Below are 19,306 nucleotides of genomic sequence, written 5' to 3'. Positions count from 1 at the left end.
GAGTCATCTCCTCAGAACCAGCCCTATGAAATATGTAGTGAAAATACCATCTCTGTTTTATAGAAGAGGAAATTGAAAGTCAGAGAGGACTTGCCCATAGTTACAGCTGATAACTGTGACAGGCAGGATTCAAACTCAGATTTCTTGAGTCTGTCCAAGTCCAATGTTCTTTTAACTACAAAGAATCTGGGTAGTACAGGGGATAGCATGCTAGGTGTGGAATCAGGAAGACCTGGATTCAGATTTGGCCTCAGACGCTTCCTAGCTATGTAAACCTGGGCAAGTCACTTGCCTCTTGCTTGTCTCAATTTCTTCATCTATAAAATGAGAATAGTAAAACCCTACCTCATAGGGTTGTTGTGAGGGTCTAATGAGATACTATTTGTATAGAGCAATATAAATACTGGTTATCATTATTATTATTACTTCAGCTTTGAAATAGGTCATAGAAAATAGTAACTTTTTAGAAATAATCTCAGAAGATGATAACCTATTCAATTTAGGGCCTTGCAGGTAAAGTCCTAATAATGTATTATAGCATAAACTTCAGCTATTTTCATTTTATTGTTATTATTAAAACTGCAAATGGAAGCAAAGGGGAGCTACTTTTGTCATAGGGAGAGAAAAAAGAGGAGAGTGAATATGTATCTCAGTTGAATTAGTTACATTCCCCTTTTTTGCACTGGTATTCACAAAATGTTAAAAGACCCAGAGGAATGTCTCCTGCCTGTTGGACCATCATTAATGTGGGTTTTATTGAGGGACATATTTAAAAAAAGCATTCCAGACAAGAAGCCATGAATAGATTTCAGTCTTCGCCAAGGGGTACCCATACCAATAAGGTCAGATCCATCAAAGTACTGAAAATACCCTTTAAAGAGAGAAAAGGGATTATATGAACTAGTAAAATGAGGTAGTTTGTATAATGGAATTAATATAATATAATGCAATATAATATAATATAACATAATATAATATATATAGTATAATACAATATAATGAAAGAACCCTAGACTGGAAATGAAAAGACTTAATTTTTGATTCCAGTTAACTCCGTAGATAACTTTATGATATTCCACAAGTCATTTTTCTCTCACTGGGCCTCAGTTTTCCTTCTGCAAAATGAAGAGATTAAAATAGATGATCTCTAAAAGCTCCCTCAGGGCTGTGGAAAATGAGACAACTCTCATTCTCTTCCTGCTACTGATTTTCACCCTATGGTAAAGAGCATACGTGATTTTTAAGTGGTACCCACAGATTTCACCTCACCATCCTTACTTCTTTCCACTGTTAGATTTATAAAGTACTCAAGTGAACTCCTTGGTTTTTGTCCTAAGTTGTGTTTTTCTGCCACAGAGACCAAAGCGCTTCTCTCTGTGTTCACCACAAGAACACAAGAAGCTTCAGAAAATTACAACAGCCCATTATGCCTTAGAACTTTTCTTTATTGCACTGAGAAGGGCACTGAACCAGGAGGCATAAGAGCCATGTTAAAGTCTTGTCCCTACCACTATAAGCTGTATGACCTTGAGGAAATCATTTCATATCACTGGCTTCAGATTTCCCTTGTGGAAAATGAAGGGTGTAGTTAAATGCTCTCCAAGGGATTAATAATAGCATCTACCTCCCCAGATTGTTGTGAGGATAAAATGAGATCATATCGGTAAGGTGCTTTGTGAACGTTAAAGTGCTCTATAAATGCTTATTATTGTTAATGCTCTTGTTCTAAAACTCCAACATTGGAGACACGAGCTGGCATATCCCCTGGTTAACCAAGCTCTGGGGTTTACATTAACAAATGCCACGTTCATTTGACTCTGTTGATAAAATGTTAAAAATTCAATTAGCTTTTTTAGTCCCTAGTGAAAATAAGATTGTCTGTGATCCAAAATAGTTATTTTCGTGTTTTGGCCTAATAAATTGCCTTCCTAAGAAAACAAATTTGTTGCATACTAATTATACTTAACCTTGGATTGTAATTGCATCATGACAAAGTAAGGAAACTTGTTTAGGACATTAGGTGTAGTCAGAAAGAGGGCCCTTTTCCACGGCATCAGAAGCTAATTAAATTCTCTACATCATTGATTGCATTTGTAATAGCCATTGACTGTAGTTTTCAAGATTTCCTTGGTTTCTGAGTACTGATACTTTACTTAAATAATCAACTGTTTGTAATGGGATAGATACGTTCCTCAGAGAAACCGTTAAGTAGATTTAGGAAATGTTAAGCTTCTGATAAAACACTTGACTTTTCTATGGAGATTAGAGTCGAGGTTATAAGTAGAGAAGCTTATAAGCTTATAAGTAGAGAAGCACTGAGAGGTAACGTGTTAGATGCCTAAGAGACTGTAGAAGAATATACTGTGGTCAACAGGGCAACTGAACAGGGCATATGAAGTCCTGAAGAAAAACTCAGTGTTTTTTAGCACATGTGTACTTTGGGGTAGAGATGGATTGTATGTGACCCAACAAGCTTTTCCCATTTGGCAACATTGTCTTTTGGGATTTGGTCCATATCCCAGTTCTATAAATCTGACACTGCAGTCTTCTTGGACAAAGGGTAAGGTGAAGGAGAAGGGATACTAGGACACAATTCCTAGAAGATCATCCTACAAGAGGTTTGGGGGAAGTCACCTAGGAGGAGAGATGTGGACTAGAAAAAGACAGACCCGCCAAGGTGATAAGAGCCATCTTGTAAATATGCCAAAAGGCCCGACCACAACCCCAAGAAGATAGCTTCTGGTTTTCTAGTCCAGGGTCGTGGGTTTGGAGCTAGAAAGGACTTTCGAGGGCATCCGGTTCAACCCCCTTATTTTACAATTGAGGAAACTGAGGCCCAGAGAGATTGCATGACAGTTGCCTGGAAAACTTGGTGTTTGTATCATCCACACCACCATCCACAAAAGGCCTGACAAAACAGTTCATATCCCAGCTCTGTCTGTGTGACCACTGCCTTCTCTCTGGACTTCCTTTCAGCTTTAATATTCAATAAATCTGTGACTTGCGATAATATGTTCCTATAATACATTATTACAGTTAAAATTATGTAAATAGGTTATTGAATTCAATCCTTACAACTGCCTGATATGATCCATAAAGTAATATTAATGCTCCAAATCAGTAAAGGTAAGAGAAAAACAAATTAAAATACCAAGGTTTCAATTCATGCTCTGCTACCTGGCAAAGAAGGAAAAGAAAGGAAGGAAGGAAAGGAAAGAGGGAGAGAGAGAGAAGAAGGAAGAAAGAAAGGAAGAAAAACAGGAAGGAAGGAAGAAAGAAAGAAAAAGAAAAAAAAAAAACAGCCAGTGGTGTCTTTGCCAATCATTGTGTGAGACATTGGGGTCACAAAGACAAAATCCAAACAGCTCTTGCTTTCATTATATCTGACATAGAGGACACAAAAATGAGTAAATAAACAGTTCTCGCTCTTACCACAGAGACAACATCTCCAGATAGAAATATGTACAAAATAAATACAAAACCATTCTTTCTTCAGTGTTAGGGGGGTGGGGAGAGATAACAGTGGAGGCTTTAAGGGGCCATGTAAGCAAAGTTTTAAAAGGCAAACAAAGGTGATTATATTTTATCATAGAAGCAATAGGGAGTGACTGGAATTTATTTACTAAGGGAGTGACATAGTATAACATCCAAATATGGAAAATCACTTTGGTAGCTATGAGAAAATGGAGTAGAGTGAAGAAGGGGGAAACTTTAGGTTGGAAATCACATTAGGAGGCTTATTGAAACAGTTAAAGAAAGAGGTGATAAGGACTTGAACTAAAGTGGTAGCAGTTCATGAATGAACACTCATTCAATAAACATTTATTAAGCTCCTACTATGTGCCAAGATATTACTTTGCTAAGCGATGGGGGTACAAAAAAGGGCAAAAGGCAGTCCTGCCCTCGAGGAGCTTATAATTTAATGGGGGAGACAACATGCAAACACATATACAGAGCAAGGTATATTGAGGATAAATAGGAAATAATTAACCGAGGGAAAGCACTCGAATTAAGAAGGTTAGAGAAGGCTTCCTGTAGAAAGTGGGATTATAGTTAGGACTTAAAAAGAAGCCAGGGAGGTCAGTAGTCAGAGCAGAGGGAGGACAATAAGAAGGGGATGGTTTCGACAAGATTTGGTGACTCAGGATATGTGAAATGAGGTAGGGTGAAGAGTTGAGAATAATGCAAAGGCTGAAAGGATAGCAGTGCCCTCAAAAGAAGCAGGAAATTTCAGAAGGAGTGGGTTTGGAAAGTTGGTGGGGGAGAAATCATATCTCTGTTCTATTGTGGACATATTAAATTTGGAAATGTCTGTGAATCAGCCAGTTTCAGATGTCCTATAGAAAATCTGTGAGACGGTCTAAAGCTCAGAAGAGAAAAGGAGGCTTGATAGATACTATTTGTTCTCTAAGAAAGTGCTGAGTCAACTAACTTCTGTGCTAATAAAATAGGCCAGGAAATTTTCTTTTTTTTTTTTTTTCTTTTTTAGTGAGGCAATCAGGGTTAAGTGACTTGCCTAAAGTCACGCAGCTAGTACTGGTCTGAGGCTGGATTTGAACTCAGGTCTTCCTGACTTCAGGGCTGGTGCTCTATCCACTGCGCCACCTAGCTGCCCCGGAAATTTTCTAAAAGCGAGAGAACACAAAGATCTTGTTTCTGAAGTCACATCTGTATCCAACGTGTTGCAAGTATTATATTTGTAAATAATTTCTAAGATCCATGTTGCTTTATAAAATTCTTTATTATCAGTAAAGAAACCTACGTGTAAGGTCTTGTAAATCCCCTAACAGATGCCTAGTGGTACTAATCTTTCTGCCATCGTTTACAACAAAATAAAGTATCTACAATTACATTTAAGGGCAGCTAGGCAGTGCAGTGGATAGAGCACTGGGCTTGAAATCAGAGACTGCTCTTCCTGAGTTCAAATCTGGCCTCAGACACTTACTAGCTGTGGTACTCTGGGCAAGTCACTTCACCCTGTTTGCCTCACAAAGGAAATCGCAAACCATTCCAGTTTCTTTGCCAAGAAAACCCCAAATGGGGTCACAGAGAGTCAAACACAGCTGAAATGACTAAAGAGCAGCAGCAAAATTACTTCTAAACAAAATCTATTCCAATATTCCTTAATCTGAAACAATATCTAATCTTGGGATCCCAGCCACTTTGTCAGCCTAGTGGTTTTTTAAATGCATAAAACAGAATACACAGGATTACAGCAGAAAGAGATTATATTGAAACACAGCTGTCAAAATAATCTTAGAAGTTCACAGACCACCATTCAAGAACCCCTGGTATAATGGAGGTCTGTGTTAGTTCCTTCTTTTGGTCATTTAAATTTTGCCATGAGATCCCAAAATAAGTACCTTTTAATTTATAAATTTGTCATCACTTGAAATTCTCCAGAGTTTTTCATATCTTTTCTGTTAGATAACTCATTGGAACGTTGATTACAATCCTCCAAGAAATAGTGATAATTTGCCCGTACTAAGGGAGGTTGATACTCCCTTATACTCCCCTAGCTGCCATAGGAGGGTATGATCATTTTCATGTTAGGGGCCGAGAATTTCAAACTACATCACAGTGTGATTTGCTACTTACATTGCCAAGCCTAGTAGAGTAAGGCATGTAATCCACGCCTGATTTACAACTCTGAGGCTTTAGCCCTAACCACCTCAGGACACAGCCTCTTCCTATGTGTTTGGGCAGTGCTTGAGAATGGGATTTGGTTTAAAACATTTTTCTGCTAAGGTACTAAATTGACTTTTAACTGCAGGGGAGAATGGGAGTGGGGAGGATTTCAGGGAGTAATAATGAAACCTAAAGGCTTTTCTTTGTGAGCAAGGCAAGCATATATACTATGTCAGATGTATCGTTTCAGTTAATCTTTTTTTCGGAGCAGTATTTCTTACTCGGTTAGCTGGTTCTTTGTTCCTCATGAGACGTTTTATTAACAAACTGCTAAAATCTTACAAGCATTCAGTGCTGCAAGGGAATCGTGTATCTGGTAGAAACAAGCACATTGTGCATCTTGGGAAGCAGGTGTGGAACAGGGCACAAAAAGATAAACCCATTATAAGAGATTTCAGACTTTGGGCAGGAGAAAAGACCATAATTCAAACACTGCAATTTTATGCAATTAGTAAAAATAAAGATGGAGGGGGCAGCTAGGTGGTGCAGTGGATAGAGCACCGGCCCTGGAGGCAGAACAACCTGAGTTCAAATTCACCCTCAGACACATAACACTTACTAGCTGTGTGACTCTGGGCAAGTCACTTAACCCCAATTGCCTTACCAAAAAAAAAAAAAAATAAATAAATAAAATAAAGATGGAAACCCACTGTGATCAAGGGAAGTTATCTTTTAAAAGGCAGTGCAAAAATCCTGCATTTTGCCATTTCTTTTTTTTTTATTGGTGCCTAATGTAACAATATGCCAGGCACTCCAAGTGGAAGCAGAGTTAATTAACATTGGGATTGCAGTTTTTATTAATAAAGTTGGTATAAAAGACATCAAGAAGGACACATGTGACTGGAAAATGAGGGAGGTTGGCTATATAGAAAAAGAACAAGGGGGGGATAGGTCAAGAGCTCCCATGGTGCCCATGGATGTTGAAAAGTCAACTCATTCATAGAGCTTCTAGGGGTGAATTATGGCAGGGCATCGACAAGAAGACATCAGTGGGTTGCAGTCTACACAGGTGGAAAGAGTAGTCGCACCCATAAGACCATGAGTCCATCAAAGAACGTCTAAATATTTTTTAAATTAACATTGGGATCATCTCACCACATGTAGTCAAATAAAGAAACACTTCAATAGTTTGGTGACTTTTGATTCTATCTCTGTGTTTTCCTTCTATCAACATAGACTGTAAATCTGTGACTTAGTTGAAAGACTTTGAGGGTTGCTATCACAACAGGGTGATCAGCCTGAGGGCCAGTCTGGTGATGAGGTTCTCCAGCCTTATAGACAGATAGCCTGTTAATTGGCTCATACTCAGAGACTTTCCAGCTTGGGAGATGACCTACCAGAATATATGCTCTACCCGCATAACCTTTGAGACCTAGAGTCCATGATAAAGCAAGGATATAGTGCTCAGTTGCATTATTCCCCAATGAAAAACGCTCAATCATTAATACCTGTTTTATCAGGTAATACAATGAGATAAAACAGAAACTTGTCCTAAGTAATCTGACCACTGTATTTGCCTATTGAAGATTCATTTTCTCTTAATAGGAATTCTTGGAAGTGATGGAAGTCATTGCTATCAACAAAAATACTTATTCTATGTTCACCTTTGTAAGAAAAGATACTCTTGATGTAGGATATTTTCCTTCACTGTATCATTACATTCTTTCCGTTCTTGATTTTGATGCCTACGCTAATATGATTATGACCCGGTTTCCTTTGTGCATGCTCTGTCTCTTCCTGACTGATTGCCCTATTGTTTCATTGACCTGGAAGCTCTGGAGCTTGGCAGTCCCATTCATTTGATGTGTGATATGAATTTCTCCCAAGTGGTAGCCCTTGAGTTCAGTTTTCATTTTGTTCTCTAGTTCAGTACTTCTGAACAATATTAAAAAATTTCTTACAATATGGTGTCCAGGGGCAGCTAGATGGCACAGTGGATAGAGCACCAGCCCTGAAGTCAGGAGGACCTGTGTTCAAATCCAGCCTCAGACCAAACACTTGACACTTACTAGCTGTGTGACCCTGGGCAAGTCACTTAACCCCAATTGCCTTAAAAAAAAAAAAACAAACCAACAATATGGTGTCCAGATATTTTCTTTAACCATGTTTTTTTCTGAGAGGTGAAAAATTCTTAAATTATCTCTATTCTGTTTTCTAGGTCAGTTATATATCAGAGATATCTCATATGCTCTAATTTTTTGGTTATATAATTGGATTGTTGTGTTTCTTGAATTTCCACCAAATTGTCTACTACTTTGCTAACATTTTCTCACTTCTGTACTGAGCTGTTTATTCTTCTAGGTTTTTCTTTTCTCATCTTTTGTTTTTACATCACCCTAACTTCTACATATTATCCCTTTCTCCCCTACTCCATCTGGCAAGTTACTTTTTGTAATAAAGAATAAAAAATAAAGAGGGAAAAAGTAGTTGAGCAAACTGAGCCAAATCATCAGCCATAGCCAACACAAGTGTGTGCAATTTTCCCCGTTCCTGATGCCCCAGCCTTTGCAGAGGAGAAGGAAGTAAATTTTATCAACTCTTCTCTGAAGCAAAGTTTTTTAATTCCATAGCGCTTGGTTTAATTTTTATGCTTTCTGTTTGTTTTTGTGATCATCATGTGTATTATCTTGATTTTACTTACTTCACTCTATTAGTTTCCTTTGAGTTTTTTTTTTAATCAAGAATTCTAATTTCACTCTTTATCACCTCAACTTTTTTAAAATTAGGCATTCAAGGTTCTTGTGGATAATTCATTCATAGATTTAGAGTTAGAAGCCACATTATCAGTCATTTGTCCCTGGCTGGCCAGAGGACTCTTCCTCCTGCTAGATTCCCAAGATCCATGCCTCTGATATCTCCCTCCCTGTCTGGTATACTCCCCACATCCATAGCTCTAAAGGTCCCACCTGGACCTTTAGATAACCTAATCAGTATCCCTAGCATTCCTTTCCCATGCCCTTTTCCATATAAACCCTAGCTCCATCCTCAGTCTCTCGCAGGTTCCTTAAGAATCCTTGCTGGCTGAAAAACGTAACAATAAACTTTTTGCCAACTTGACTTAAAAAATGCTTGAGCCTATGAATTCATTCCAGACCTGTTTTCTAGGTCAATTGGGAGGCTTCCAGAGGCATGATCTTAGGGCTGGGGGCAGCCCAGCACTCTCTCACCTAGCTTTGTGTAACTGCACCAGGAAGAGAGATAAGTGTTTTGCTGAGGCCCACTCATGAGTAATTGCCAGGCATGATGTCCTTGGGCTGGGGGAAAACTGTCAGAGACATTGTTTCTGCGACTAGGGAGAAATTGGGGTCCAAGTACAAGCACCCAAACACAGGTACACAGTCAGTTTTTTTTTCCTTTTTAGGCAATTGGGATTAAGTGACTTGCGCAGGGTCACACAGCTAGTAAGTGTCAAGTGTTTGGTCTGAGGTCAGATTTGAACTCAGGTCCTCCTGACTTCAGGGCCAGTGCTCTATCCACTGCTCCACCTAGGTGCCCCTTTCTTTTAGACGTGAGTGATGTTAGATAGACCTACCCAAGGTCCCATGGGTAAGTGGCCGAGCCAAGATTAAAATCCAAATTAAATTAAAATTCTCTGACTGAAAATAGATATGATAAACATTTATTAAGCACCTATGATTTGCCAGGCAGTGTGCTAAACACTGAGGAGACAGAAGAAAACAAGCAGAAGGGTGTAAACCAAAATTCCTTTCAGGTAGAGTTTAATAAATAAAAGTTTGGGAGTGGGGTTTTTGTGAGCTTCTTAAAATAACCTTCTGGTAAAAATAATTTCTTTTGGGAAAACTAGTCTGATCTTATCTAATTATATCCAATGAAAAGGTCCCTTCTTTTCTGATTTGTTCTTATCCAAGCTAACTTAGTATGAAGACTTTCAAATGTATTATCAATCTAATAAGAAACATAGAAGAAAAAGAAAGGTAGCCCCTACCCTCAAGGAACTTACATTCTAATTGGGGAAGACAGTACACAAAAGGAAACTGAAGGGGATAGGGGTGGCAGTGTAATACCTAGCTGGGGACGTGATGTTGGAGTCCACCAAGCAGAGCCGCTGGTGGTAACTAAAAGATGTCTAGGATTTGAGTCCTCTGCAAAGGAAAGCTCTGGGAGGAGTTTTTTGTTTTTTGTTTTTTTTTTTTTTGCTCTGTCCTCCAGCCCTCCTCTAATCAGACAGGCAGAAGCCACTGAGGGTACTGATGAGGCATGAGGACCAAAGCTGAAGCAATCTCTATGATGATGAGTTTCCTGGTGGTGAGCTTAAGCTGGAGGGGAGGTGCATGGTGCTGCTGCTGGAGTGAGAACCAAGCAGAGCAGTTGGTGGTAAAGGACTTCTTTCCACGGCATGACACAACTTCTCTACGTGCCAGCATGCAATCAGCCCATGCCCTTTGCTGGCTCCCTGCCAGTTTGGAAGGTAACCTAATCCCATGGGCCCTCAGTAGTTAGTAGTTCTTTCCCTAATGTTCACATTCTTTTAGGTTTTGTTGTTTTGTTTTTTCCCTGAGCTTCAGCTTGTAGTTAATACGGAATTATTCTTTTCCGGAGTTTTATCCTGGGATTGTCTTAACTCATAGGTGTCAACCTCAAATAGAAATGGGGCCATTAATCCGTATACAAGGATCCCCCTGGGCCACATGTTGACTTAGTTTTAAAATGTGATTATCTGTTTTATTGTATTTTTTTGAAATTTTAAGTATTTCCCAGTTACATTTCAATTCATCACCTCCATCTTAACTTAGGCTCCCCTCCTGCCCCATGTATTAGGAGTTTTCCTTTGCTTATTCGTTTCTTTAGTCTTTGCTGTTTTTCCTTTCTTTGTTAAATGTCTGAGACTAATTGATGACTTTGCCTCGTTCAAATCCAATTCACTTGCAAGTCAAGACATCACCCTCCTGATGTCATTGGTCCTCTTCGAGAAGGAAGGACAAACAATAACAGTACTGGGCTTTCTTTAGTTACGGATTGGATAACTCAAGTTGAATTGCTGCCGAACTATAATCTCTACTAGGGATGGGTTGTGCAAGTCCACCGCACCTATAACTCTGTTGCGGTCTGAGAGGTTGACACCCCTCAAAGACTGGAGTACAGGATGGGGTCATCTGGAATGAATTCATAGGCTCAAGCATTCTTTAAGTCAAGTTGGCAGAAAGTTTATTGTTATGTTTTTCAGCCGGCAAGGATTCTTAAGGAACCTGTGAGAGACCGAGGATGGAGCTAGGGTTTATATGGAAAAGGGCATGGGAAAGGAATGCTAGGGATACTGATTAGGTTATCTAAAGGTCCAGGTGTCTTTGGGAGCTATGGATGGGAAAGTGTGGGGAGTATACTAGACAGGGAGGAGATATCAGAGGCATGGATCTTGGGAATCTAGCAGGAGGAAGGGTCCTCTGGCCAGCCAGGGACAAAACTCCTTGGGCCAGACAAGACACACCTCTCTCTCTGTGCTGATAGAGAATGCTCTGCAACAAAGGAGAGTTTTCTCACAAGACAGGAGCTTACTAAGGAATTGGGAGGCTTCCAGAGGCATGATCTTAGGGCTGGGGGCAGCCCAGCACTCTCTCACCTAGCTTTGCGTAACTGCACCAGGAAGAGAGATAAGTGTTTTACTGAGGCCCACTCATGAGTAATTGCCAGGCATAATGTCCTTGGGCCGGGGGAAAACTGTCAGAGACATTGTTTCTGCGACTAGGGAGAAATTGGGGTCCAAGTACAAGCACCCAAACACAGGTACACAAGCACCCCATCAGCTCCTCACAAGCTTCTCTTGATTCTTCAACTGTTTGTTAACCCTGCAACACAGATCCCTCAGCACAGAGATTCCATAAGGGCAGTGAGTAGATGCATAGGAGCAGTCAGTGAGCAGAGAGCCTCAGCAGCCAGGCAGCACCTTCTAATCCAGGTCCTCTGCCTTCAACCCCTGCTGTCTACAACTACTAGGTTGTGTAACACAGCTTTAAAGGAGCAAAGACAAGGTGAGCTGCTTCTGATAGTAGGAACAAGAGTTTATTAAAATGTATTCATTCATCAGAAGAGGGATTCTGTTTCTCGTTCATGAAATCAAGTTTCAAAGTAATTTTCTAGTAACCACAAAAATGCTAATAGTTGAAATTATCAGCATCAACCACCAGGCTTTCTGTTTGAGGACGTAGGAGGAGAACTGTTTCAAGCAGAGGGGAGTAAACCAAAATTTCTTTCTGATGGAGTTTAACAACTAAAAGATTGGGGTGGGGGGGGTGAGCTTCTTAAAACACTCTTCTGATAAAAATAATTTCTTTTGGGAAAACTAGTCTGCTCTTGTTATCTACCTATATCTAATAAAAAGGTCCCTTCTTTTCTGATCTGTTCATGTCCAAGCTCATTTAGTATGATGACTTTCAAATGTATTATCAATCTAATGAAGTTACATAGTATTATAATAGTAACTCTTTTAGGTATAATTACCACTTTAATAGAGTTCTTAGGTATACCCAAACAGAAAGAGAAGCATTCTTCTCTAATAAATTTTCACTAGAGGCAACTAAATGGTGCAGTGGATAGAGTGCTGAACCTAAAGACAGGAAAACCTGGATTGACATTTGGTCACACCAGCTGTGTGACCCTGAGCAAGTTACTTAACCTTTGTCTGCCTTAGCTTCCTCATCTGTAAAATGGGAATACTACTCCTCAAGGGTTGTTGTGGGGTTAAATCAGATATTTTTTAAGTGCTTTGTAAACCTTAAAGCACCATATAAATGGCAGGTTTTATCATCATCGTTGTCAAATAGAATGCTTTATACTTTAAAGATCCGCACATCTGCTTCCCACCTTTTAAATTAAAGTAGATATTGAATAAGTTATTTTGTGATGTTCCTTCTCTGCTAGAAGTGGCATATATATAAAATTAATATTTCTTTGAGACTCCAGTCTCAAAACCAAGTTGTGAGAATCACTGATTTACTGAGGAAGATATGAACAATTCTTGGAAAAATAGTTGTGTGCGCTAAGAACTTAGAGTCTGTCCAAGCCTTCCATGAGCACATACCTCCTTTCTGTGCTAATTAATAATTACAGTGGTGATGAGATCAGGTTTGTGAGATTCATTCCTCATATAAGAGCCAGCTAGATAGACCTATAATACATTAGTCATTCCAGGGACCAAGGGAATACAAAGTTCTTGCCACTTTTAGAAAAGCTACAAGTGCCATGTCCAGTTGATGATGGCTAGATACTATCACCTTTGATAATTGATTAGCATGAATAATTTCGTGTTGTTTCTTAAGCTGGTTGTGAACTCTAGACCAGATGTGTCAAACTCAAATAGAAATGGGGGCCAATAAAGCATACATAAAGATTTCTGCAGGCCACATTCTGACCAAGAAAACCACATGTTTATGAACTGATGCTGAGTGAATTGAGCAGAACCAGGAGAACATTGTATACAGCAACAGCAACATTGGGCAATGACCGACTTTGATAGACTCATCTCTTCTCAGCAAAGACAATTCCAAAAGACTCGTGATGGAAAATGCTGTCCACATCCAGAGAAAGAAGTATTGAGTCTGAATGCAGATCAAAGCACACTATTTTCTCTTATTTTTGTTTGTTGGAGGTTTCAGCTTATAGTTGTTGTTTAGTTGTTTCAGTTGTGTCTAATTCTTTGTGAGCCTATTTGGGCTTTTCTTGTTAAAGATATTGGAGTAGTTTGCTTCTTCCTTCTCCAGCTCATTTGATAGATGAGGAAGCTGATTTAAGTGTCTTGCCCAGGGTCACACAACTAGTAAGTGTCTGAGGCCAGATTTGAGCTAAGGAAGATAAGTCTTCCTGATGCCAGGCCTTATGCTTTATCCACTGCCCCACCTAGCTACCTCAACATCTTTTACCTGACCAGACATCTAGAATCAATCAACAAGCATTTATTAAGTGCTTGCTATGTACCCAGCACTGAGTCAAGTTTCAAAGTAATTTTCTAGTAACCACAAAAATGCTAATAGTTGAAATTATCAGCATCAACCTCCAGGCTTTCTCTTTGAGGACCTAGGAGGAGAATTGTTTCAAGCAGAGGGGTGTAAACCAAAGAAAGGCAAAAATAGCCCCTGCCCTCAAGAAGCTTACATTCTAATAGGGAAAGACAGTATGTTAAATAACAAATAAATGGGTACCTTCAAAATACATACAGATGAGATGAAAGCCTCAAAGGAGAAGTGTTTAGCAGCTGAGAGAAGATGAAGGACTTTAAAAAAATAAAACTCTACCATCTTTCAGTAGCATACCATTGCATTGGCATGGCTACTTCTAAACCATATTCAGGATCCCTTGCAGTAAGAGTGAAATGTGTGCTTGAATTTCAGATTCCTCATTTCACGTCAGAAAAATGATGGGAAACATTAGACCCTATGGGTGGGGGCAGCAGCTGCAACAAATGAGAAAACTTACGTGAAGCCCTTGAAAGACCAGACGGTAGTTCTGTTGCCATAGGAGGGGAGAGCATATTGGCCATAGGGCAAAGAGTGCCTGTTTCATTGGCTGAAATGACCTAAATAAATGAGTTTTTTACAACTGGGTACAGGCAAAGCGGGTAAGTGCCTATTATGAAGGCAATAGAAGTGGAGGTGGGAGTCAGGGAGGTTATAGGGCATCTTGAAACATATTCAGGGCATAAAGAACTGTTTATTGATGAGTGGATCTTTTCAGCCCACAGCATTAGTAATGTAATCTGCAAATACTAAGGGAGATATTAACTAGCAATCTATTCAGGAATTAGCTTCTCTTCATACTTGATATAAGCTAGTTTGTTTGCCTAACTGACTGCACCTTGATTACAAGCAAATAATGGTTACTAATTTTATAAAAGAAAACAGCCCTTGTTTGGATTTCACAGGTGGGTTTGAATTTCACAAATCTTTCGTTTCATATCAAGGAGTTGTCAGTCAACACTTTGCTTGGATTACATCCTGTAGGGAAAGCTTACAGGTTGCTTAAAGTAACTTTTAGCTTGAGGAATTGAGTAAAACAGAAGATTATTCATGATTATTCATTATTCATTTGCTCTGTGTTCTTCCCTGATGTTGGAGTTACATATGTACATGGGAACATCTCTACATATCATGTGCATGCACAAGTCTAGATGCATATTTGCTAACAGTCGGTAAGAATATCTGTTTGCCTTCCTCCAGACATGTTGTGGCCATATTCTCCTTCTCCTGGATTTAAAAATGCTGAAATCTCAGTGGGACTGATGTCTCCAACTCTAGTGTGTTACTTCCACATGTCAGTTCTATTCATGTCTCTCTTGTAGTTTGAGGGGGAAAAAAAAGAGGATCTCTAATCTGCTTGCCCTGCTGACCTTAGCTCACAACCTTTTGCATCCTGGGAATTGCCCATTGCTGGATGTTTTTTTTCCTCCTTTGACCAGGCTGAACAATCCAAGGAAGAACAGAAGCAAGATTTGAGTGCTGAGAAACTGATGAGGAAAGTCTCCAAGGACGTGTGTCGGCTTCGGGAGCAGAGCCAGAAAGTACCCCTCCAGGTGCAGTCATTCAGGTAACACCTAGTTGTGTCTTCTGTACTGCCGTATTTGTTGTTCTCACCTGTGTTGTTTTTTTTTTTTTCAGTACTTAACTCCAGAGAAACTAACAGGCTTTTTCTAGGACTCTACCTTAGGTTGGTGTCGTTTATGATGTTTAGGTTAGCACCGAAACCATCTCTCCTGGCCCTTGATTAAAATGTCATTTTGGCAAATGCAAATAGCCAAAGGAAAAAAAAACACACCAATAATTGTCATGGTTCCACTAAAATGTTGGTTATTCCAGAAATCTGTGTCTTTAAGTCGCATTGCAATGGTGACGTCTCATTAAGAAATCCCGATTCTGGGTACCAGAAAGAACAGAAATTCTTTGTTTTATGGTACAGGAAGAGAGGGGGCTTCTTAGATGAAGACAAAGTCATGCTCCTGTAGGTGTGATGTCTTCTGTAGTTAACAGGCATTATCCTGTCTAGACAAACAAAAGGCCCAGGCGTTCCAGACATAATCCCCAAATCTGCCAAATGTTCCCAGGTTCTGTTGTGATCTAGGCCATCACCTCACATGTTTATTCTTCCTTGCTCCAATAATTTAAGTGGGTCAAAGTGAAAGGAACACCTGATAACTTCCATAGCTTTTCTATTAATTAATCTTAAAAACATTTTTCACTTATACAATCCTTTTAAGTCTCGTTCTTATTTATAAGCTATTTCCCATAATAATAATTATCATTATTATCACATAATTGCCATAACCATCATGAAACCAGCACATTTTCCCACAATATTTGATTTTGTTGTTGCTGAGTCATTTTGAGTCATGTCTGACTTTGTGACTCCATTTGGGGTTTTCTTGGCAAAGATACTGGAGTGGTTGATAGAAGGTATGAAAACATCTCAAGGCCTGCACACAATATTATATTCAGTGGCTTTTGCCACAGAAAGGTGGAATTGTGAAGGAATACTTCTAAGAATAGGCATCAAATACCAACCACCATGGCAGGTGAGAGAGCAGCCGAAGACCTGCAGAAAGCTATCGGGAGATTAGAGCATTATCTAGTTTGACATACTCGGTAGAAAATTTTAATTTATTCAATTAAAAGCGATTTTTAAAAAAGAAACATGCAGAATAGAATAAAACAAAAGATTATTTTAAAAATCTGGATTCCCTTAATTGTCCATTGAAAGCAAAAGTCAAGTGGGGAGGTGGAACATTTAAGTCAACAAACATTTAATTGCCTACTATGTGCCAGGCTCTATGTTAAGTTCTGAAGATACCAAGATAAGCAAGAAATTCTTTTTTCTCAAGGAGCTCATAGTGACAATGGAGGAGACAAAATAAAAACTACATTCTAGCATTAAGGAAGACCAGGAAAGGTCTGTAGAAAATGAGATTTTAAGCTGGGACTTAAAGGAAGCCAAAGAGGAGAAGAGAATTTCAGGCATGAAATGTCCAGAATCAGGCGATGATCAAGTGTGAGGAGTGGCAAAGAGCCTGGTGTCATTGGATCATAGAGTACATGGAAGGTTCTTGAGATATGGAGCTCTTTGAACACCAAATAGAGGATCTTCTGTTTCATCCTAGAAGTGGCTGCTGTAGTTTGTTGAATAGAAAGGGTGACATTGTCAGACTTTCACTTTAGGAAGGTCACTTGGACAACCAAGTGGAAGAAGGCCTGGAGTGAGGAGAGACGAGGCAAGGAGACTAACCAGAAGGCTTATTACGGTGGCCCAGGCATTAGATGATGAGGGTCTGGGTCATCAGAGGCATATATCTGAGAGGTGTTGCGAAAATTCTGTCTATATAGGATTTGCAAGTGATTGGATATAGGTCATGAGAAAAAGGGCAAAGTCAAGGATGACACCTAGGTTGTGAACCTAGGTGATAGGAAAAATGATGATGCCCTTGATAGTAATCAGAAAATTCACAGATAGCTAGGTGGCACCGTGGATAGAGTACCAGCCCTGGAGTCAGGAAGACCTGAGTTCAACTCCAGCCTCAAACACTTACTAGATGTGTGACCCTGGACAAGTCATTTAAGTCCAATTGCCTCAAAAAAAAATTCAGAAGAGAGGTAGGTTTGGGGAGTGCGGATAGATAATGAATTTACTTTTGGACATGTTCAGTTTAAAATATCAACAGGACATCTAATTCAAGATGTCCAATAGACAATTGGAAGTGCAGAACGGAGGGTCAAAAAAGGAGTTTGAGTTGTGCAAAGTAGATCTGGAAATCATCAGCATAGACGATTTCCATGGGAGTTGAAGAGATCACCAAAGGGAGAAGAAAAGGGAGCCCAGGACAGAGCCATGGGGACACTCAGAATCAGTGGGCATTACCAGTATGAAAATCCAGCAAAATAGACTGAGAAGGAGCAGTCAGACAGGTAAGAGCAGAACCAGGAGAGGGGCATGTCATGAAAACCTAAGAAGAAAAGGGTGTCACGGAGAAGAGAATATCTCAAGAGACAGTGGATAGAGCACTGGATTTGGATTCAGGAAGACTTGAGTTTAAATTTATTAGCAGGACATAGCAACACATACCTGTGCTCTCTCTTAGACACAAACCTGATCTCACTTTTCCTTCACATCAGAGCAGTGACCCTTCCAAATAAGCTAATTATCACGTATATGTACCTTATACAAAGCATTCTGTCACTTATATATATGTCCCAAAAGTTTTAGTACAATTAGTACAATTTTAAGCTCTTTAAGCTTTAATACCTTAAAATTGTACTAAAATTTTGAAACACCATACACACACACACACACACACACACACACACACACACACACACACACAGTACTTCTAATAAATAATATATTGGACAGCAAGCAAAAATGACGTCAAGTTGCAGAATTGAGAAAGGCAATTCAATAATAATTGAACAAGCTTCTCAAAAGTGCTGTAACATTTCTACTGCCTTTATTGATTACTTCAAGACCCTTGACTCAGTTCTACAGTCATGGCTTATTCATGTACTGCAAAAATATAAAATAAAACCAAACAGAATGAAAATGATGGAGTATTTGACATCTACATAGAAAATCGTCCTCTGTTGGAAGCACAGTTGCCAACACAGTGAAATCAAGAACAATAGATACTCAGTGTGGCCTCTTTTAGGGAGATGGTTTAAATTCTATCAGGTTCTTCCAGGTCTTAAAACCATCACCATGTCTCATAAATAGAATGGATCGTGGCTTCCATGTAAAACAGGGAGCCATACCAAAACATCTTTTTAGTCGCTTGATGCACAGGAATGACATCAAATTATATAACTACAGTGAAAAACACATGAAATAGCATCTCATGAATGATACCCAGAGATACCAGCATGCCTTGTGGACCTGATAAGTGTAAAATTCCTAGTATACTCCAAGGAAAGACAAGGCTTCCAGTTTGAATCCAAAGGGCAAATTGAACCAGCGAACAAAGGTCACCCTTATAAATAACTTTAGCACCTCCAGCTAAGATATGTTAAACATGAAACTATCAAGGAGAAAGCTGTAGCTACGTATGTCAAGAGATTTCCTGGCAAATTAACATTGATAATAACATATTCAAAGCAATTCATATCTATGCGACTTTATTCTTAATATATGCTTTTGGAAGTGTACATTATATTATATTTAATATACATATTACATCATACTTAATATACATTTTTGGACCATAACCAGTTTGTAAAGCAACCTAACAAAAACATTTGCAATATTAATGAAATACAAAGCTTCTCTCCCTAAGGCAGCTATGGAAAGATTAATACTTCCTCATCACGAGAAGGAAGAGTTATTGACAGTTGTTCTCAGAGCACATGATAAACAGGTTAAAAACTTGTAGAAATACTTTTGAATCAAGGAAACATTAGTAAGAACTAGCAAAGGCTGATGTTAGGTACATGCCGTTGGGTTTGTCATGGTTTACTTCTGGATGGAGCATCTCAAATGGCTGAGATCCAAGCTAGATAGACTCATTTGCAGAGAGAGAAAGAGAAAATAGAAACAGAGAGAAAAGCAGAGAGAGACAGACACAGAGAGAGACACAGAGAGAGAGAGTATGTGTGTGTGTGTGTGTGTGTGTGTGTGTGTGTGTGTGTGTGTGTGT

General features: G+C 39.3%; 1 protein-coding gene across 1 annotated transcript in view; it reads left to right on the top strand.

The window, feature by feature from the left end:
- The window catches only part of WWC2 (WW and C2 domain containing 2), a 242,101-nt gene that overhangs the window by 219,520 nt on the left and 3,275 nt on the right, over positions 1 to 19,306 (top strand). The window contains exon 22 of the mRNA XM_027837597.1: positions 15,095 to 15,222. Within this exon, the coding sequence (XP_027693398.1) occupies positions 15,095 to 15,222 (128 nt within the window). The remainder of the gene's footprint in view (positions 1 to 15,094; positions 15,223 to 19,306) is intronic.

Source organism: Vombatus ursinus, unplaced genomic scaffold (genome assembly GCF_900497805.2).
Source record: "Vombatus ursinus unplaced genomic scaffold, bare-nosed wombat genome assembly UNPS02014821.1, whole genome shotgun sequence".
Lineage (NCBI taxonomy): Eukaryota > Metazoa > Chordata > Mammalia > Diprotodontia > Vombatidae > Vombatus > Vombatus ursinus.
This window is presented reverse-complemented; position numbering and strand designations above follow the sequence as displayed.